The 22,416-nt window shown below is 36.8% G+C and overlaps 1 protein-coding gene across 5 annotated transcripts in view; it reads left to right on the forward strand.

Annotated features, from left to right (window-relative positions):
• Positions 1 to 22,416, forward strand: part of ZFYVE28 (zinc finger FYVE-type containing 28) — a 164,929-nt gene that overhangs the window by 89,523 nt on the left and 52,990 nt on the right. For all 5 annotated transcript variants that reach the window (XM_049793175.1, XM_049793186.1, XM_049793197.1 and 2 more), the window contains exons 3-6: positions 12,620 to 12,757; positions 15,957 to 16,159; positions 17,870 to 17,959; positions 19,913 to 20,002. In XM_049793175.1, the coding sequence (XP_049649132.1) occupies positions 12,620 to 12,757; positions 15,957 to 16,159; positions 17,870 to 17,959; positions 19,913 to 20,002 (521 nt within the window). The remainder of the gene's footprint in view (positions 1 to 12,619; positions 12,758 to 15,956; positions 16,160 to 17,869; positions 17,960 to 19,912; positions 20,003 to 22,416) is intronic.

Genomic DNA, 22,416 nt, shown 5'->3' on the forward strand with positions numbered 1-22,416 from the left:
GTCTGGTTTCCTCTGTTAGAAGCTTTTTTGCTTAATCATATAAGAAAAAACCTTTTTCTTTCATTTAATTTTCCTTTAATGCTGGGGAAGTATGATAAGACAGACAAGAAGGCACATTGTTTCTTTAAAGACAGTTCTTAGCAGTGGAATTTAATTTCTATTGTGACCTTAACGTACTTATAAGTTAAAATAAAGGCTGGTTTTTTCAATATGAAATAATTCATAAATTGTTAACCATTTCATCTATTTTCAAGATATATAACACCAATACTGTAACACTGTATATATATATATATATTTCAAATAGGAATAATGGATTATTATGAAGAATATTTTGTGGAATATTGTGCAACCTTGTTTTTTCATGTGTGAGGTTGTCGTAAGTTTGTTTTCGTTAAACAAAAGGAAGCCTTTAGATGTTTATCTAGATATATATCTACATCTATGTATATTAAGAATTGGGTGCAACAAAGACTTCTACAGATTCAAAGGAGGGATTACAAAATATTTTGGAGTTTGGGAGAATAGATGAATTTCAGACTGCCCTATTGTTACTGTGTAATTTAACAATAAACTACTAATTGAATGGCTGGAGTTCAAGGTGATGGGAAGAAAATAAACTGTTACCCATTAGGGTAGCTTGTTTAGTCATTGTAACGTTATAATTAGGCAGAGAGAAGGAGCAGCTTATATAGTTCACTCATAACTCCAACTTATTAAAAAATACAGACTTTTAGACAAATTTTAAAAGTTACTAATTTTTGAAAGAGTTACGTGTATTAGCAAGTTAGTATTGCTTCAAAGAAGTTTGAAATGGTTGATAGGAAACCAGCTTGTGGTAAGGAAGAGTTTGATGTCGGAGAGCAGGCATTGATTGTATGGTAGGCTTTGCTACTACATGCCTTTGCACTCCTTGCACACATAAAAATTTTCATTTTAAAAGCTTTGGGAAATAAATACTTGTGTGAAATGAATTATGAAAAAGTATGCTGTGTTGTTTAAGATTGTTTACCTTTTTGCTTATACCATCTACTCTTTCCTGCTGGATTTCCAGTTTTTACAGAGTAGTGCTATTTTTTCAACACTCTTGAAAGTAGTGTTGAGATGAACAGCAGCAGTATTACTGCAAGTACATGGTTCTTCCCACTGCAGAGCAAATAAAGCTAACTTCTTTTATATGCTGATACTGCTCCTTGTTCCATAGTTCAGAAAAAAGCCCAGAATTTAATTTAAAAAATGTAGTCCTCTTGATACTACCATATGATGTACACAATATAAATTCTTGGTTTTGCCCTGAAAATACATTTTCAGTTCTCGAGGTTTCTGTGCATGAAGATTACTTAAGCACATACCAAGCAACAGATATTTGTATTCTTTGCTTTCTCAGTTGCCCCAGGGTAGCTGCAACTACTGCTAAAGTTGTTGTTGTTCCACTTATACTACTCATAATAAAACAGCATAATAGTTCCTGTAGAAGCACAAGTGATCATCTTTAGGCTGCAAAGCTCGTTGAATTGATCTGAGCAACTGAGGCACTGAGATATAAACTGTCTTATTGACCTAATTTTTGCTTTAGAATTGTTCTGATACTGTAAGAAGGTGGGGGGGGTTAAATTTTTTTTCTTTTTTTTGCCTTTTTTTGGTTAGGTCTGATGTAGTCTCAAACAAGGGTGAATTCTAGCAGACTTGCAGAGTCATGTCTACTTTTGACTTGTGTGCTGACTGGGATTAAAAAATATTTTCCATTTTCACACATTCCTACAAACCTCTGGCCTCAGTGTCAGTCCTGTTTATTGTTTGTACTATTGTCCTCCATAGGGATTTTGCAACTTTGACTGGAAAAAATAATTTAACGCTGTAGCTGGAATGCGAAAAGTTCACTCTGTATGTCTAATTAACATATTTGTGGTTGTCTGGCTTATTCTGCAATGCAAATAACAGTCTAAAAGTACCTCATTTTATAATTGAGAAAATAAAATTTTGAGAGCATTCCTCAACAAAGTAAGCAGTATTATCTTTATGCAAATTTTTAGGACATCCTTAAATCACTCATTTAAAATATACAGGTAGTAGAAAGGATCCTAGGCCTAAACTCTCTGTGTTAGAATAGAGGTCTCCAGAGATTTGGGCTCTGCAGTTTTGAGTTGAACTATTGTTGGATATAACTTTTTATTGTATACTACCACATTGGCCTTTCTTTGTCTTTTGTCTACAGCTGCAGAACTTTAATGTAACTCTCTTGATAACTCTGTATTCTGTGAAATCAGATTTTCCATTGTTTTTTAATGCAAAGTGTGTGTTCTTTCTCTCCTAGCAGGTAAAGGCTTTTAAATCTACCAGTGCCATGGCTTAACACTGCTACGTTTTATAACTGTATTAATGGAAATACATAGAGTGATTTCAGAAAGAAATATTAATGTAAATTTGAGTGGTTATGGTCAGAGTCCTATGATAACTTTAGTAGCTGTGCTATGGTGTGTCCAGTCTTTGATTCAAGCAAGCCCTTGGGCACTTGGTAGAAATGTTATAAACATTTTAGTTTCAGTAAATATCTTAGCTTTATTGCTTGGATATGTGGTTGAGTATGGGCAAACAAGATAAATAAACCTTGATTTTATAAAAAAATCTGCACAAATATGTATTTCTGTGCTATCACACATTTCCTTAGGCATAATTCCATGGTTCATTGACAGTGCCAATTTAAAGGTTTTCTATTTCAAATTTACACTTTTTTTGTTCCTATCCCTGCACTTCAGCACGGCACCACCTCAAAGCACATCTTCCCATTAGCTTAAACTGATTAGAGACTGTGCTGCCATCAAAAGAGGTAGTCTTCTCTGTCCTTCCTTCCTTCCTGCACCAGTCAGTATGCTCCAGGAACCTGTCTCATGTTCCAGCAGTGAGTGAACAGCCATGGAGGGGGTGGGATCACCTGGAACCCTGGTTCTAGAGGAGGCTTTGGTGGGGTCACACTCTCAGCCAAATAGTCATGTTGATTCACTCTGCGTATGGATGCACAATGGCACTTAAGTGTTGACATGCAACTGGAGGAGTGTCTGCAGACAGAAGCAGAGAAAGAGCAGTGGGCATGTAGATCCTTATCCATAGCCAGTTGAAATAAGCTGTGGTCAGCTTTAGACCTCTAGGAAACCACATCTTCAGCTGTACCAATGCACATATTTGCAGAGTCATTCTGTGAACTTTTAACAGCAAAATGACCTGGCTTACTGTGGATCAGTGTACTGAAACTATCCACATATGCCCTCTGTAAAAATAAGCAGAGAGTGCTGGTGAGACAGCCTGGAGATGGGAACAAAAGCTGCAAAGTAGGTGAGATGAGGGGCTGACTTCTCAAGTTGGCATTGCTGCCTAACACTTACACTGCAAAATGGCCTTACAATGTTTGCCTGTCTTTGATGAAAAGTGGCTTTCTATTTCAGGTGGAAAAGAAACTTATCTGAAGGTGTCTCCTATTACCTAAGTTTAAGTGGTATGAGAATAAGGAATCTCTAGGAAAAAAAAATGCACGCTTTTGTTCTGTGCTTTATCTGAATTGTATCCATGCTGATGTGAAAGCAATTTTTAAAAAGAAAGTCAGCATTAATGAGCATCCCTTGACGAAAAAGGTATCTGTAAAGAGCTGTTAAATAACGCATAGGACAATGCTGGTGTCATAGTGGATTGGCAGTGAGTTATCTAAGAAATACTAATTGTATTCATTAACGTTCTTGACAAGAGCAAACTGGGAGTATGTACCATAATCACTGTGAACAATGAGGCAGTTCAGAGGTGCAGCGTTTTCATGTTTGATTGCATCTGTCCATCGAAGAACATTTTCATGTAGAATTAGGCAGAAATAGATCTCATTAAAGGAGACAAGTTAGGCTAAAGCTGTAAGAAACTCCCGGCTGGATTCTGAAACCTAATGATTGGTTAGAAGTTTGCAAGAATCTATTCCTGATGTCATTTTGTTAATTGATATAAAGGTTAAACAGTGGGGACTGAGCCAGGAGTACTTTTAGCTGAAGTAATGGCCAAGTCTCTCTACCCTGCTTAATTTGCAACCCTCGAGAAATTATATTAGTTATGTTAGTGATGGTCAATGAAGGAGACAGCAGGCTAATTACTGAGGTTGAGGGAAGAAATTGACTGAAAGAAGCCTTCATGTTCCTGAAGTTTAGATACTGTAGTAGACAAAAATATTTTTTAACAGTGGAGGAAAGAAGTAGGAACCAAAAGCAGATCCTCTCCAGCCCATTCAGTTATATCGGAACGCTTGGGCATTACTCATTGATCTGTAGGGAGGAGTGAATCATGCTAGTTTTCTGAATTATACCTGTTTGTGAGGCTTTTTCTAAAAAATAGCAGAGCTGGTGGGCTCTAGAGAAATTCTCATAAGGTGTATATTTAAGAGTCTGGATGAAGATGTAGGAAAGCCAGGAATTTGTGCCAGAAGGACTGAGGAGTTGGCTGATGGGAGATCGAGCCAAGCCTTGTTCAGAGAAAATTGTCTCTTTTATACTGTCTTTTCCAATTTAATTTAAGTGGGGACAGTGCCAATTTAGAAAAGAAAGTGAAACTGAAAAGCATTTTTAAGTGATGATGTCAAGATTAAATTCCAGACAATGCACATTTCTGCAGTATTATTTATCTGTGATAATAGAGCTTGTAATTTTTTTCCTATACAGTCTCATCTCCAGTTCAGTTGTTTTATAATTGATATACAACATTTGTAATTTCGTTACTCCTAGCAATGATTACTTGTGTGAGTTGCATTGCTCCAACAGATGTCATCTTCTCTGTGCTGCCTGACTTCAAACAGTTACTGTCAGGTACCTGTTTGCTCTTTGGGTATGCAACTGAATGAAAGCTTTTAACATTTCTTCTGAAAGTGTGTGGGCTTGCCAACCCTTTCATATGTTTTTACTGTACTTCAAAGCACTGTGCATGTAGAACATAGACTTGAGTACAATTGTGCTAAATATGTTAAATAGCCTCTAAGTATCAGAAGAGTTGAATTTTCTTCTGCTGGACTCAGGCTACGAATGCAGATTTTAAAGAAATGTTACACAATCAGTGAATGATAAAGCTAGGTAGAAAACAAATGTGCAGCAATAAATGTTCTAATTAGTAAATAAAATAATTGTGTGTTTTAAAATCTTGTCTGTTTAACAGCTTTTGTTCGTCATTGTTGGGAAACTTTTGGTCACTTGTATTATTTTTCACTATAGAATTATTAGAATGATGGCTAGAAAATATAAAATGCTTGACCATAAGTTGGACCATCAGTACAACTCTATCAACTAACAATAATTCTATTTCATTTCTGCGTTTTGGATTCATATTTGATCGCATGTAGGGAGTGATTAATACTGTAAGATTTTTTTCTTTGAGAAAAGGATTGTAATAGTGCATACTACTGTAGTTTTAAATTGTAGTTTCCCGTGTTAACAAGCTTTTTCTTGTGTTTCCACTTGCTTATATGGATCAAATAGGTCATTTGGAGAAACTGCCTGTTATCTAAGACTGTGGGCAGAGTGGATTGAAAATGCTGTGCACTGCAGGTCAGGGAATTAATTTGCAGCGAAGAACCATTGGGAGGAAAACTGGCTTCATGCCAGCTCAGCACTGAATGTGTTGGGGATGCAGGATGCTTTCACTCTGCAGTACGGGAAAGCAAAGCAAAGGTGGCAGTAAGTCTTGGTTACATTGCCTCCGTTCTGCTCATGGCCTCAGCTGTGGAGCAGCTTTGGAGTGATACGAAGAAGGTGGTGCCAGCTCTGTGCCAGGCTAAAATTCTTTGTGCTTGGGAAATCCTGAATTAGATTTTAGGGCAGTTTTGGGATCACTGTACCATGGTAGAAAGGCAGTTGCCTGGTACTGGTGGAAGAGAAAGCCCATTTTATGTTTATTGCAGCAGATACCCGTGTTCAAAGTGAATGTCTCTTATTCTTCTGTTGCTATGAAACTCTGTAAAAGGGGATGTTAGTATATCAGGTTACTTACTGGATTATTTTCAAATGTCTTTTAACACAAGACAAACATCTTTAGAGTCTTTATAGAAAAGGCTTAAGTATGTATACAGAGCTATAAGAGCATGTCTGTATCCATGATATTTATCTAGTATATTTTGATTCGCTGTGGTCAAAGTTCATAAGCTATCTCTTACTGGTTGTCCTGGTTTCACCTGGGGTAGAGTTAACTGTCTTCCTAGTAGCTGGTACAGTGCTATGTTTTGAGTTCAGCATGTGAAGAATGTTGATAACACTGATGTTTTCAGTTGTTGCTCAGTAGCGCTTAGACTATAGTCAAGGATTTTTCAGCTTCTTATGCCCAGCCAGGGCACAAGAAGTTGGCACAGGACACAACCAGGGCACCTGACCCAAACTGGCCAACGGTGTATTCCATACCATGGGACGTCCCATCTAGTTTAGGAACTGGGAAGGGGGGGCAGGGAATCGCCGCTCGGGGACTGGCGGGGTGTCGGTTGGCGGGTGGTGAGCAATTGCCCTGCACATCATTTGTACATTCCAATCCTTTTATTACTACTGTTGTCATTTTATTAGTATTATCATTATTAATTTCTTTTCTGTTCTATTAAACCACTCTTATCTCAACCCAGGAGTTTTACTTCTTTTTCCCGATTTTCTCCCCCACCCCACTGGATGGGGGGTGTGAGTGAGCAGCTGCGTGGTGCTTAGTTGTTGGCTGGGGTTAAACCATGACACTGATAAAGGGAGGCTTGGCTGAAAAGCTCTGTACTGAGAACAGTCTGTCAGTGCAAGTCTGGGTATACTTCATTTCAGTAGAGACAGTCATGTCCAGTATTAGTTACTGGCTTTTTGGTGTGGAGGAGTAAACCATATATTTTGTTTTGTTTTCTTATCGTAGCATCAGGAGTACTTAGATTTTTTGATAGCTGAAAATGTTCTTTTCTGCAGAGAGGATGATGCCCTGTAATGATGCTGTACTTAATGTAGTCTCTCAAGTTGGTCTTAGTTATAAACAGCCCTTCTGTAAATGGGGATTCTCTTTTATTTACTGAGAGCTATATTTGGCTGGGTAGTAAGAAGAGGGAAATGAATTCCTTGATTAGGTCTTTGTGTTAGAGATGCTCAGAACAGATGTAAGTTAAATTTAAATGTAATTTGTCAAAAGAGTACACACTGGCTTAGTGAAAAATTCATTTTAGCCAATAAATAAATACTACATCTTTGTTAAAGAACCATTTTTATTGGAAGCTGTGTTCAAGTATCTGTGACCTCTTTTGTTTGAAAATTGGTGTGCCAGTATTCATCACTTCGTATGTAATAATTGCTCCATTCGGGGAGATGTAGTTATTTAGTGTATACATAATAAATTTTGAATATATGTAGGAGGTAAGATCAAAATTTCTATTAATAAACCTGTGATGTTTGGAATGTTTAGTGCCTTTGTGGGGGTACACTAGCAAGATAATTCAGGAAGAGAAGCTTTGACATTGCAGTTCAACACAAACTGCAACAATCGTGGCTGGGCTGGGCTGGGGCAATAGAGCATTTAAATTGCTAGAGGTCCAAGTTGCCTTTAATTCATGATGAATTTTGGTACTGCTTTACAGTGGGATAGGTTAAACTAGAAGCTACTGCCCAAAGTTCAAACATAGAAAAATCGTAAGTTGCTTTTAGAAAGTGGAGCATCTAGAAGTTGGCAGTGGGAAGTAGTCAAATAGCTTATCAGGTGAAGAAGAGACATTGAAAAGCACAGCCTTTGGGATCTGTGCAAGGTAGGCTGGAGTGAAAGCAGTGGAACTTGTTGCTGTTTAGGGAGAGACTTTGGATCTCTGATGGGTGAAACAGCCATCTGTAGAGATCTGGCTGGGTTCTGAAGCCAGGACGTTTGGGTGTCCTTTGAAATCCTGTTACCTCAAAGATTATGTCATCTTATTATTTGTTTCTTCTGTTAATGAAAGTAACCCATAAAACCCTGAATACTAGCTAATTGCTTTAATTAAAACAAAATCTTCCTTTATGTGGGGCCTTAATTTGTGTTCATCAGTTGCTTCTGTTTGTCATAAATGTGATGCGAAGGTGGTCTGCAACTTAACATCAAACCAGAAAAAGAAATGAAAAATGTGAAGGATATATTTAAACAGAGAGGCTGAAATACTGTCTATTAAGCTCATGGTAGTATTATCACAGACTGTTACTTTGACTAGATGTTACTGATAATTCAAAAAATGGGTATTAAAGAGGTACTGAACAATATGCGATGTTACTTTCTCTGAAGAAATCTTGCAAAAGACCTCAGGAAGGTCATGTTAAATTTAATAGCTTGGAAGAGCAGCATAGATTTTATCAAGGACATGTACGAAAGGGTAGATGAGTCTGCCTTTTGTTGATCTAAATATATGTTTTAGAGCATAAATAAGATGAAGTTATTGGCTTTTCTTTTTGTACCTAATCTGAAAGCTAATGCAGCAGTTGCTGTTAGCTTTATGCTCTGTTTATTGAGTATATGGCCAATTACTGCTGGGCCAAAAAAAACCCAACTGTTTGTCCTCTACTGTGGCTAACTACATACATTGTCTCACTACCACTGATTATCTTTCCTATCAAAATAAAATATAAGTGCTCTTTGTTACGTGAAACACTGAGCTCTGTTTTCCAGGAAATGAGGAACTTGGAGTAAATCCCAAAGCAGCATCTCTGCAGTGGCTGCCGGTTGTGCTGCTGGAGAGCCTAAAAAGAGCAGCTGAAACAAAACTGTGCTCATCCTGGTATGCAAATGAACCAAAAGATAAGAGATAAAGCCACCAAAGGATACATTAAAGTCCAGAGGCTTTTATGGAGAAAGATGGATCAAGTGAAAGATTTACTACTTCAATTCCAACTAATTGATTTTTGTTGCTTAAATTGGAGCAAAACCTCAATGCTACCATGTATCTGAACCCATTCGTTCTTAGCTTACAAAGCAGAATACTGTAATTAACTAAATTGAATGTTTCTTGAAGCTCTTTTAAAGAAAAGACTAATTTGCTTACAATGCATTGGATAGTCTGTCTAAATTGGCTGGCATCCTTCCAGCTTCAAAGCAGCTGAGATTTGAAATCATTATTGGAGCAAGTATTCCAGATTTCCTATTTAGGTTACTCTGCTCAGGGTGTCATAAGAAGAAGGAATGGAAAAGGGAAGGAAAGTGGTGGAGAATTGGAATTTTTTCTGTAGTAGGATAAAATAAACCCTGTAGAAAATCAGAGAATTTGGGAAATTGCACATCTTGAAACAGCATAAACAATTTACCCTGTAGAAATCTCTCAGTATTTGTACACTAAATGGCAAAGTTCCATCAACTATTCTTTCCTTATTTTTGCAGTATCACTACTAGAGTATGCAGGAAAAGATGCTCATTTTTTAATTGCTTTTTTTCACTTAGCTTTTTGACAGAATGACCAGCTTCCTATGTGAAGCCAGGTAGCTCTTCACAAACTAGTCCAGAGATTGAGCTATTGTGATTTATCTCTGAGAAGTTTATATTAAAATTCTAATTACTTGTGCAGTACTAGTAAGTTAAACCATAAGTAACAAAAAACTTTTTTTTAACTGCCTCAGGAAGTTCAGCATACATGGAGATGTGTTGGTAGATCTTGGGTGCTCGGGAGTAGAAGCATCTAGAGATTATAGGAATATTGAAGAAATGAGGAAGAATATTAAATGTCATTTAGGTGGTAAACAAATGATATACTGAAAAATTACTACTGTATTTGCTTTGTAAAAAGTTTATCTTTATGTCCTGTTGCCTTCGGTTGCAATATTTGATTTAGGTGCATTAAGGTACAAAATTTCATGATACTTATAATAGTTATCTCCTGAGATGATTTAGACAGAATCTTAGTACTTTTTTACAAGTATGATGATTAGAAAAACAGAACAAAAATACAGATCAGTTGCTTGGCCAGGTATGAGTCCTATCGCTTTACTCTATTTGCATAAAACTTTCTTGAATATATTGGGAATTTTGAGTATGTATGTAGGTGATTATAAAAAGGGAATTCGATCTGTTTTGTAGATGCTGTAAAATAAGATTGCATTTGAAAAATAATGTTTTAAAGTAAAAAAATAATTAGGGAGGAAGGCTCTTAAATATGTGTTTCATCCTATTCTGTGTAGCTTTTTACTAAAAAAAAAAAAGGAAGAGACTGAAAATTGCATTTTCCCATATTCAAGTTTGGTGGCAAGTAAAATAAATTGTAATGTCATGTCCTAAAATAAAATGGAATTGGATTATTTAAGATCTGATACAGTCAGATTCAAATATAATTCTTCTCAGAGTTCCCTGCCTTAATATCTCTTTGTATTTCCTGCAGCTTTTGTTATATTTAACTGGTAGGATTACTTCTTAGTGCTCTATCTCTCCAGTGCTAAAAGATCTTTGGAAACTTTTATTAATTCCCTGAAAATGGGAATCTGGCTTTTTCATCCTAATGTGCCAACCTTTCTTGCTTTGGTGGTAAAGTGGGAGCTACAGGCAAAGCACCTGGTCTCAAAATAGATGAGTAATAACTGATTTAAAAAACATCATGTGTGAATTGCGCTCTTCTACAATTTAAATGCTTTAATCTTCAGTTTCATTCTTTGATCTGTAACTTTGGGTAGGAACTAAGTGGTTTAGAAGTTGATTTCCTTGTGGGACCTACTTTCAAAATATTTTGGTTCCCCAGTCAGATCTAGCCCAATAATGATGAGAGGAGTATACTCAATACCAGATATTAAGAAATGGAAGGAAGGAAAACAGGAAATTTGCTATTAGTCTGCTATTTCTCACTCTAAAGTGTCATACTAATTTGCCCATGATTCCTTGTCTGTCTCCCATTTTATCCTGGAGAGGGGAGGTGATGGCAGTCTAGCTTGTTCTTCAGCCAGTGGTTCAGAGTGGCAGTGCTGAAACGGGCTACAGGCATCTTTGCTCTGTTCTATCTTCTTCCAGGATTTGAACTTAAGTTCCCCTTGCAGTTACGCTAGGGAATATTGTGAGGTTGGGTTTTCCCTCAATTTCTACGATGGGCATCCCTTTGGATTCCTAGGGATCCAAGTGCCCCACTCATCCTGGCAGTATGTTATACCCAGCAGAGTGAGGGGTGTGTCTGTAAAATTAAGTATTTTATATGTTGGTGAATCTAGCTTTGTTTTCTTGGCTCTTCTTATACCTGCTGGCCACGGTCTGTGTTGTGATGCCATGGAGGAGTGACAGAGCCTTTGGTTTTCAGATTTGTTTCTAGAGAAGATGGTTGAATATTATGTGTGCCAATGTGTTTTAAATGTACAGGGTGTTGTTTGTTTAACAATTTATTAAAATGAAATGTGTTACTTCATGACAAACTTGCAAAAAATACATTTATGTAAAAATGTTTTAATTGTTAACACATAAAGTACCTTATACCAATGTGTAATAAATATTGCCAATGGTTTATTTATTTTGGATAAAACCAACTGTGATTATGGCATTAATGTTAAGACTATTTTGTGGCAACAGCAGTTACAGCAGTCTGCGCTGAAATGACAGAAAATGTGTAATTTTTTTGTACCTGAAGTAGGTTTTGTCTTTCTCAGTGGGGAACATACTAAAGGGGCAGGTTTCTTCAAAATTCCTCTTTCCTATTATTTTTTAAATGCAGAGGAAATTAAAATTAAGAAGTGTAGACTTAAAGCAGTTCTGTCTGTTAAATAGTTCTATACAGACAGATTTGGTTTTATTTGTTTGAAAAATATTTTAAAAAGAACATGAATTCTTTGAGTAGTAGAAAAAGCATGAGACAGGCAAAACATCTTTAGTGAAAGCACTTAGCCTTTTTCATGCTCCGAATCTACCTTTATTGTGTTAATCAAATTCCATGCAGTTCCCAGCAGGCGTATGTAGAAATTATCTTTTCCAATTAATGAATACAGATTATTTACTGTGTATCAAGAAGCTGGTTATAGGTCTTTGATCTTTGTCCTGGTGCAGATGTAGATCAGAGCAGTTAAGATTCTCTAACTTGTGCAGTGTCCCCTTACCCTCCTGGATGGCCGAGGGGTGAGATGGCAGGCGGGTGTGCCAGCCGTTGCCCACTGGACACTGAAGTAGGGAAACTACTTGCTTTAGATTCCCAGGATGAGTTTAAATCTATTCAACCCCAATGGTCCCTATATAACTCAAGTTCTAATTTCTCCAGGGTACTCGTGTCAGGCATTCTTTTTAGGAAGAACGAAGAGCATATCATTGGGGCTGGTAAGAGGAAATGAGAGAAATCCAATTTACTTGTACTTCTAGTTTATTTACTGATATTTTACAGGTAGCGGGAGGTAACGAGCTCTTTAAGTCATGCCTCCTCATGAGAAGTCCCACTAAGGTAGCCAAAGTTAAGCGCAGTGGATCTGAGAAACAGTCTCTTGGAAAACTAGAAGTGAAGTTTGCCACTCTTCTGACTATGCAATATTCTCCTCTGTTTTCTGTGTGTGGGATGACTGTAAGAGTTAAATACTGCATTTTCTATCTTATTTAATTAGTTGGTGCCTCACTAATAAATTCTGTTAAAAGTTAGAAAAAATTTTGTGGGATTTCTGTGGGAATAGTATATATCCTATCCTATATTTTGCTTCAGGATAATGTTTTAAACATCATAAATCAAATCATGGATGAATGCATTCCACATGAACGGGCCAACCGAGACTTTTGTGTGAAGTTTCCAGAGGAAATACGCCATGACAACCTTGCAGGACAGCTTTGGTTTGGAGCAGAAGTAAGTCTCTCGTATTTCTGTTACTTTGGGTTAATGGACAGTTTTTTGTGGCATAAGGCCAGAAGTTTAAAGTACCTCTTGAGACTTTTCTGAAAATAGTACGTATAATTACAGAGTAAAGTAAACATCTGTGAGAAATTGCTCTGGATGCTCAGTGGAAGGGGATTCTTTAACTATGGTTCTGGTATTCATTGGGCTAACAGCATAGCCGTTTATTTTGCTAATTGTCTGTTGTTATTATGACTATCTCTTAAAAACTATTCTTTTGTGAGTTAGCATCTGATTAACATTCTTGATTTTTTTTCTCCATCCTAATGGATCATCTCGCATCTCATGCTTTGAAAAAACCTTAGAAACAAATAAAGATATATCTGTATATATATGGGAATTTTATCAGGATAAAAGTTTATCTCCAACAAATATAAATGCATGCTGTCACTTTATTTTAATGGCTATATTATGCTGTAACTCATATTAAACATACGTAACACTGAGCTGACATTTGTTGCATGTAAGTTGTTTCATGTGTACGCTAAAACCGTAATGATTTCTGTGCAAAACACTGAAGTCTTCTTCTCTCACCTGGTTTCTCTCAAAGACCTGATTCTACAGCAGTCTGTAGGAATAAAGGATTTTTGTAGTGAATAAGCTTTAATTATTTTAACTAAGGGAATCCTGAAGTGTCAGAAAAAAACATGTGATATGTAAGATACTTATTCATTAGTCCTGATGCCTGTTGGCTTAAAAGAAAGTCATTGTGGCATCTTCAATGATAAACTTAGTTTCTTTAGGTCTGCTGGCCTGAGGGTGACTCTAAGCACTGGATTTGTGGAGAGTTGAGGAGGGAGTACTCTAGAGATCCCACCCCACAACAGCACATTGTCTTCTTGTTTTCAGCTTTGCCTCTCCTGTATTTGAAGCAATCCTTTGGCTCTTGTTATTATCTATTCTTTCTACCAGTTTCTCCTTTCTTTTTAAAGTCCACGCTATGCATCAATAGTTCCTATATTGTTCAGTCCCATATCATAGAATCATCATAGAACTGTAGAATGGTTTGGGTTGGAAGGGGCCTTAAAGATCATGTAGTTCCAACCCCCCTGCCATGGGCAGGGACACCTTCCACCAGACCAGGTTGCACCAAGCCCCATCCAACCTGGCCTTGAACACTGCCGGGGATGGGGCATCCACTACTTCTCTGGGCAACCTGTGCCAGTGGCTCACCACCCTCATAGTGGAAAAACTTTTTCCTTTCATCTAATCTAAATCTATCCTTTTTCAGTTTAAAGCCATTACCCTTGTCCTATCACTACATGCCCTTGTGAAAATATGCTCCCATATGTTCTGTTTCTGAAGCTCTTTGACAATTGTTAATTGTAGGCACCTCTCAGGGAAGTCCCAGGTAGAATTTACAAAATTAATTTGATATGTCAATACTTTATAATCCTGTCCTCAGCAAAAACAGAAGCAGTTTTTCTTCACATTATCATGTGACCTTCACTGCTGTCATCCAGGTGACACTATGCTCTGTATTAAAATGCTGTGAGTCTGACACGTTGGCTCAATAGTGCTTCCTTGGTAGTTGGTAGGAGAAGATGGGGTAATTCCTTCTGCAACCATCCGTAATGAATCCCTGTGAATCCGATTATTTTTTCTTACTCTAAGTGACTAAGAAACCAGGATCACAGCAATGAACAAACAGTAAAAATGCCTGCCAATGTAGTAACTTCTCCTTGCATTGTTAAAGATGCTTGAGGGAATCACTGAGAGAACCAGTATCTTCTAGGAGAAAAAAAAAAGTCTCCCTTTAGTCACTGTTTGTGTTACATAAGCCAATGCTTTTACTCTTTCAAAATCAAACTTTCAAAATCACCGTTTTCAAATCAAACCAACAGGCTGGAGAGACCTATTGGTTTCAGAGAAAATAACATATGCAGTAATGAAGTAATGCTAACTCATACTACTGTAGACACTGTCCTCCTGTAAATTCATGTAGTAAGGAAGACTGTATGAGCTGTTACGAATATACGCTTATGTGTCCTTGTCAGTGCAATCGCTCCGAGTTATCAAAGAGTACCTGTCAACAGGTAAGACTTGCCTTATCCATAGTTTCAAATACTGCTTTGGTTGATAATGGGTAAGGACATGGTCTCCTCCGAGTGCCCTTAAAACATGAATCAATGTATCAGGCTGCTGAGCAAGGGCTGGGGTTGCATATCCCCCATACGGAGCTGCAGAAATGCCTCCCATCCAGGGGAGTGCAGGGAAGAAGACCTGCAAATAGAGATTAAAAAAAAAAGGGGGAGGGGGGGAGAACTTTGAGACTAGAACTGTGTATATTTTTCAGTTAATAAAAATATTTCCATTAATACATCAAGTATGATTTATATCAGTGCTTGTTGTCTTTCATATGTATCCATAAAGGAATAAAGCCAGCAGCAGAAATTATTAAATAGCTTTTTAACAGCAAGATTTTAAAAAAGTTTTGTTAAAGTGTTACAGTAAAAATCTGCTTTTAATATCTTTGTGAGCTGATCAGAGGGAGTCCATGTATAACTTTTGGGCCAAGGAGTCTCTTAAATAGTAGCTTTCAAGCAACTGAAAGGGAAGAATCACTGTGAGCTGTTTTTTATGTTCTTTCGTATGAAATATATTTACAGTTTCTGTGGGAGGTAGGGTACTGATCTAGCTGCATCCCTTGTCTGATAGCCAGTGTGACCAGTTTTGCGGCAAAAGGCATCACAGTTGCAGAATTTCTATTCTTTTTGTAAGGAATACATTTATTTTACAAAACAAGCAGTCTAGCCTGAATCAAAACAGTCCATTGATCGTACTTTAGCTGGATTCACATCCCTCTTACGCAAGCAATTGTTGCGCAGATAGAGTATATATCCTACCAATACTTACTGCCTAACTCGTGGGAGAAGAGCTTTTTTAAATTCTCTGTCAGCTCTGTGGTTCTTGCACTTGTACCTCCCGCCATTCTCACTTCTCCCTGACTTGAGCTACTCCCTAAGCTTTTATGGAAAGGCTTATGACTGTCGGCATATCAGTCTTAAATCTTTCACTTGTTTAATAATTTGCAACAAATTGGGGCTAAGTACTGCTGCCCTTGTTCTAAGTATTAAATATCACATCTTGTGCTTTTTTTTAAACGTAACTTTTAAAATATTAATATTTTCTCTCTTAATGTATTTCATAGTGTTTGGCTGCTGGTTCAATTATTATGAATCGTGAAATAGAGAGTATGGCTATGAGGCCGTTAGCCAAGGATCTGACCCGAAGCCTAGAGGAAGTTAGAAATATCATTCGTGACCAGGCCTTAAGGGATTTGAACCTCTACACAGAAAAAATGAAAGATTCACTCAAGCATTTTGACGTCCTTTTTGCTGAATTTGAATTAAGGTAAAAGATCTGAAGTACATATGTTGTGAGCATTGTCTTGGCTCCTACAGCTGTTGTGTGGTTTGTTGGTTTTTGGAAGTTGGCTGTTTTGTTCTGTTTTCTTTTTATGGAAAAAAGTATGTAATTTTTTTTATCGTGGTATTTGAATTCTTCAGTAATTTGTTGTATTGTTAGGTTTTTCCTTCCAGTGTAGCAATAATGAAAATTAAATAGCTTTTTAGCAATCAACATTTGCTCTCTTCAACTAAACTATAATCTTCCATTTGTATACTGGCATATGGCATTTGAGGGAGGTTTTCCAAGATGAAAAAGAAGCCATAAATCTCTTCCCTTAATGTTTTCTTTATTGGAGGAAAGGTGACAAACAAGAGACTTTTTAAAGAAAAGTATGATAACAAATAGTCTAGAGATTATGAGGGGGTTTTTTCTCTTGTGCTTAGAGATGCAAACAAGATGCACCCAGTGAATTTAAGAATGCATATTGAAATCTGATGAAGGAAGAGCTTTTACACAACCCATAATTAACCGCAAGAACTCACTGATTTAAAAACTTGTGATTGAAAAATGACTTGGGGGTTTATAGCAAAAATAACTGCTTTTGGGGTGAGAAAAGTAACTGCTTATTGCATCAAAGGTCACATTGACCAAGTCTTGCATTGTGCTTCAGAGTTTAAGCCAGCTTCCTGCATCTGTTAGATGTTTGTGGTGCTGGGCATAGTTATAGGCAGGATACTGGACCTATCTATGGATCTAATATAATACAGCCATTCCTACCCTAAGGAGAACAGGTTTCTCAGAATTGGGTAGCATTTAAAATTTTTCTTGGGAATAATCCATAGACTGTCTTGTCTCCTGTTACTGTTTGCCCTTCTTTAGTATTCATATTCTTTTGTATTATTTTATTCAGGTAAGCAATTTTTTCTGATTCAAAATCTTATCATTATACTGTTACATTGAAAAACATTTTAATTGAACAAGTTGGCTAAAACCATGCTTTTAAGTGTTGCTTTGAGTGCAGACACCGATGACAATCAGTAACTGTTTTTTGACAGTGCCTGTGCAGTTTCTGGCCTGTCCATACCAATTCTTTACATATAGCGTTTTTCTTTGCCATTGTTTTGTAAACAACTTTTTCCCTTCCTGTGTTACCTATCATCTACAAATGACTGATTAAGTAATATGGTGACAGAGAACTTTTACCAATGTTTCTTACCTTGTGCTTTTGCATGTACTTTCACATAGAAATGAGGCCAACTTCTAAGTCTCCTAAATTGCCTCTTGCTGGGTAACTGAATTTCACTAATATAATTTCAGGTAAAACCTTTCTAGACAAAATATGCTTTTTAGTCAGGTGTTTTTCTTAAGCAAATGCAGATTAAACTATTCTATCTTCAAGATGTGGCCATGAAATCCTTCTAGGACCTAGCTCTCTGTGCCAGACAGTATGGAATTCTGATTGCTAAATGTATGTAATTATATTTCTAAGTTACTACTGACTTCCACTGCTTCAATCTGCAATAACTAAATTGGCTGCATTTCTTACAGATTCTTACACTGTACTATTTTCATAGTGAGTGCTGTCAAAAGAAATACAAAATGATACAGGAAAGGTTAGGTTTCTAAGATGATTCGTCCTAAGTTTGTTTTTATTTATAATCTGATTTGTTAACATACTACTATTTTACATGCTTTATTTTATAATCTTTATAGTTATGTGTCAGCCATGGTACCTGTGAAGTCTCCAAAAGAATATTATGTACAGCAAGAGGTAATCGTACTTTTCTGTGAAACTGTGGAGAGGTAAGCATTTTAGTTAAGTACTACATTTTACTTTCTGTATTTAGTTTCATTATGAACTTTTGTAGAAGTACTTTAACTGTAGTCTTTAAGAAGCATCATAAACACCAGGTATTTTGCTTTTCCAGTAAGTATCCAAGTACAAAGTTAAAAAGCATTAAGCATGCTTGCCAGGTCCAAGCCTATGCTTTTTTGTTTTCTAGACAAAAAAAACAACCCAAATCTAAGAATCCCAACAGTAACAATATTGTTGGTATGCATAGTTATGTATGTATAAATGAAGACTAAGCTTTTAAATAAGCTAAATATGTTTAAGGCATCAAGACTTAATGATATTTCATGCAAGAATACATGGGGAGATGATTCAAATCTGTGAACTTCTAGTGATTATCATAAAGAACTCGTAAATGCTCTTTAAAATCTTAGAGCTTTGAAGCTTGACTCTATATGTATGAAGAGATGATGTTAAAAAAAATGAAACCAAACAGTCTCTAGCAAGTTCTTTTAGGAGTATAAGGCGACAGGAAGAATGTGAGTTTGGAACGTACTGTGTTGAACAACTTTCTCTTCCCCCCTGCCCCCCCCCCCCCCCCCCCCCCGCCCCAGTGACAGAGTAACTAGCCTAGCAGGTGGGCAATAGAGGGGAACAGCATGTGAAATACCTGGCTTTAGTGAGTTTTTGAGCGGTACAACACTGCTCTCAAAAGGAGACTAGTGAACCGTAGCCTGGGTGGAATTATTAGAGACCACTTGACTGTAAAATGCACTTGGAGTAAGTGTTGGGTTTACTGTCATATTGGGAGAACTTGTGAGGTAGGACCCTGGATCTGGTATGGTTGATAACTTTCATTAAGGAATGAAGGACTACAGAGCACGCTGCCACAATCTGTAGATGTCACCAAGATCAGAGGTGTTTCAGGCATTTTAAAAGGCAAGATTACAACTCAAAATGGTCACAAGTAGGAGGAATAACCTTCCATCAGTCAGAGAGCTACTGCATATTTGCCCAGTAAGAGGAAAAAGATGGTTTCTCATTTGCAGCTTTGAATAATGTGGCAGTGGGCTATAGGACGGAACAGGGAGTGAGAGTGGGCCATGCACTGATGAGTCCATCTACCATTAGTACAAAGCAGTGCTTGCTTTGTGGTCGTTTTGCTGTCCACCAACAGTGGTATTGGCAAGACAAGTACTGACAAGGAATAAGAGAAAGTTGTTGTTTTATCCATTTGGGGACCAGTCAGATCTCAGCGGGACGAGTGTGCAGTTTTGAGTGTTTTCTTACGCACCGATATGGACAAATCGAAGAAGTTTGAGGACGTTATGAAACTTATGAGGAAATTAAGAAATTGTGAAGAAACCTGGGAAACATAGCCAAGTGAAAAGCATAAACAAATTGGATTTTAGTCTGAAAGGGGCTTAAGATATTTGAAAAGTTATTAGAGGACAATGAAGTGTCCCCCAAATATTAAATCCTTAAACTTCAATAATAGTTGGTGTATAGAACTGTTGGGTTTTTTTTAGTTTGTTTTGTTAGTTTAGGGGGATTGACCGAGATGATCATAGCAAGTTTTATTTGAAAATGAAACCAAAAACTTTCCCCTATTACTTTAAAAACATTTCTTTTACTTCAAAAACTCTAAGTGCCGGTGGTTTTCAGTAACAAGCTGAAGCTTGGCATGAAATAGTAAAAAGGAAAATGGCATAAAAATTATTTTGATTTTGGATGGCTATAAAAGCTTTAAGTGTTTAAAGATTTTTGTTCTTATATTAATACTTTTTTAAAGCAGAGACAATGGTCAGTTCTACACATAGTGGTTTAGATTGTACAAAAATAGTTCATGAGTTACATACTATCAATTTGGTTTGGCTTATAACAATTTTTTCAATATTTTTCATATTGAAATGTATTCTTTGAGAGTTTGATCTCTTACTAAATGATTTTATTCTTCTGCTTAGAGCCTTAAGGCTTGGATACCTCACTCAAGATATGATAGATGACTATGAACCAGCTTTAATGTTTACAATTCCAAGATTAGCCATTGTATGGTAAGTAATTTTTTTAACTACTCTCCACTCTGCCTCATTTAAAGATTTACTGAATATTTCAAAAACCTTGTTCAGTATTTTGGCATATTTTATTTCACCTGAGTTTGCTAGTACTTTTTTTTAAAAAATAATCAAAAAGAGGATTATGTTGAGGGTTTTGTTGTTGGTTGTTGTTGTTTTTTTAAATCATTACCAGTTTCATGTAGAATATCAAGAGAAAAAAAGGAAAGAGAAGGTCTTCTAAATATAGAAGACAGGAACCTGGAACAATTGATCAGTCATCCTCCAGAAAGAAATTAAAAAATGAAGAACATCTGTGTATGGAATGACACGTTGTCAGAAATATTTTTTGAAAACATGTATTTTGTGTCACTCAAAAATTATATGACCTATGGATACAAGTCTTGAAAACCAAAAATTTTCAATAGGAATTATGTATTTTTCTTAATGACTCTAGGTTCAAAAGGAATTGTCATGGCAAACTGTGTTGTGACCACTGAGTTAGGTTTAAATCTTTTCAAGGAAAGTATTAACACATATAACTTATGTGTAGGTTTGTGCCCTGTATTTGACCACTCAAGACAACTAAATTAAAACAGTGGTTTTGCTTCATGCAGTTTTTGCAATATTGAACAAATCAGATGCATTTTTCCTACTGAGTGTTTTATAATTTAACAGACAGCAGTTTTTCTGGAGTGAAGCCAGCACATTTTTAATATTTTAGCATTGTGAATGTTTTAAAGTTGGCTAATATAAGTAGTATAATTGAAGGAAATAAGAAACCTCAAATCCTGAGTGTAATACACTTCTCCTCAGGAAATCTTTGTGGCCTATTGTTCCTGTTAAATAGGATATTGTCTGTAACTGTCATTCTAAAAGTAATAACAGTAATAATCTGATTATCAAAAGACAACGTGAATGTGAGAACTCAGTTTGAAGCTGCTGGAACACACAATGAAGAAGAATACATCATGACTAACTGGAAAACCAAGGGCACTCTGGACAATACACCATGTCATTCCCAAATTACAAAGAAGAATGGGGGGGAAGAGAAAAAAGTTAAATTGCTCCTAAGTATCCAGTGATTTTTAAATAAATCCCTGCCATGTGAAGTTCCACAGGAAAAACTACACCATCAAGATAATAGTGTTGTCTGGAAGAAATGCAAGCCTTTTACTTGTACTGTGAAAGGGGACGCTTTTAAATGCCAGACAGATGCAATGCGAAGTTGTCATGCTGTTGCTCTGTGTCTTAATGAGAAGGATGGGTCTGGGGCAAGGAAAAGTGCTGGATCCCCTTGGTCGTCTAATAGCAAAGCTTTAAGGAATACTTTTCAGAGTATTTTTTGTCTAAGGTTTCTTCTCAGACATCAGTTTACCATATATGTTCGGTAGTGTATGTTGCGTAGTATGTTAACAGGTGTCAGTGAACTTTGAACCTAGTAGGAAATATTAAGACACACTTTTTTCCAATTATTACTTCTTTCCATGTTATAACTATATTCAGGGTTTGATTCAGAACTTTCAAAGGTCAAACCTATACAGAGGCCATTTCATAGTTGTTCTTTTTGTAGTGTGCTAGCCCACTTATATTTTTTTAAAATTTCTTCTGAGAGTTAAGCTCTGTGGAGAGCAAACTATACCTGAAAGCCAGAGGAATGGTGATTTTACATCAGTTAGAAGTTCAGTGAGAGCAGCCTCCAGCCTCCACTCAAAAGAAGTAACATTTGTTTAGGCAGAACATAGGACATGAATCAACAATAACTACTTTGCTTTGTGGCAGCCTGCTTGTTGAAGCTCAGAAAGCTTAGAAAAATAAAAGTATGTATCCTTGGTAACAGGATAGTTTGTCTTAAGCCACCAAAAAAAAAAAGGGTGACTTGCAAAAGAAGCAACTTCTCTCTCTCTCTTGTCCCCTTTCCCTGCTCCTGCCCTCAAAACCCTAGTTCCCAAAGCAAAGTTGATCAAGTTTAGTAGTTGAATTTCTTCGGTCCTTTGTTACCTTGACAATTCGGAACTTTCTGATGGCCATCTTCAAGCCTGATGGGAGACCATGTTACTATCCTGGTACCAGGGCATAAGCTAGACTCTGGGTTTATTAACAGAAGAAAAAGAGCAGTAATTCCTAGATGGCAAATAGAGTGTAAGTGGTCCTGTTTTTAATACTTTGGTGGCACTCATATAACTTGTGACATCAGCTTTGATGAGCACTGACTGTAAGGACAAGAAGGGGAAAAGGGCCTGGGAAAAATAAAACCTGCATAGTCTCGAGTGTGAGAACATGCGATTCATTTGCCTTTGAGAAGTATACGTTGTTTTTGCAGTGGGCAGAGGATTAAACAGTTTTAAGCAGAGTGGTGCCTGGTGTGGGTGGAATCCGCTCTCTTGGACTCAGTGTGGTATGATGCAGCAGAT

The sequence above is a fragment of the Accipiter gentilis genome, chromosome 3 (genome assembly GCF_929443795.1).
Source record: "Accipiter gentilis chromosome 3, bAccGen1.1, whole genome shotgun sequence".
NCBI lineage: Eukaryota > Metazoa > Chordata > Aves > Accipitriformes > Accipitridae > Astur > Astur gentilis.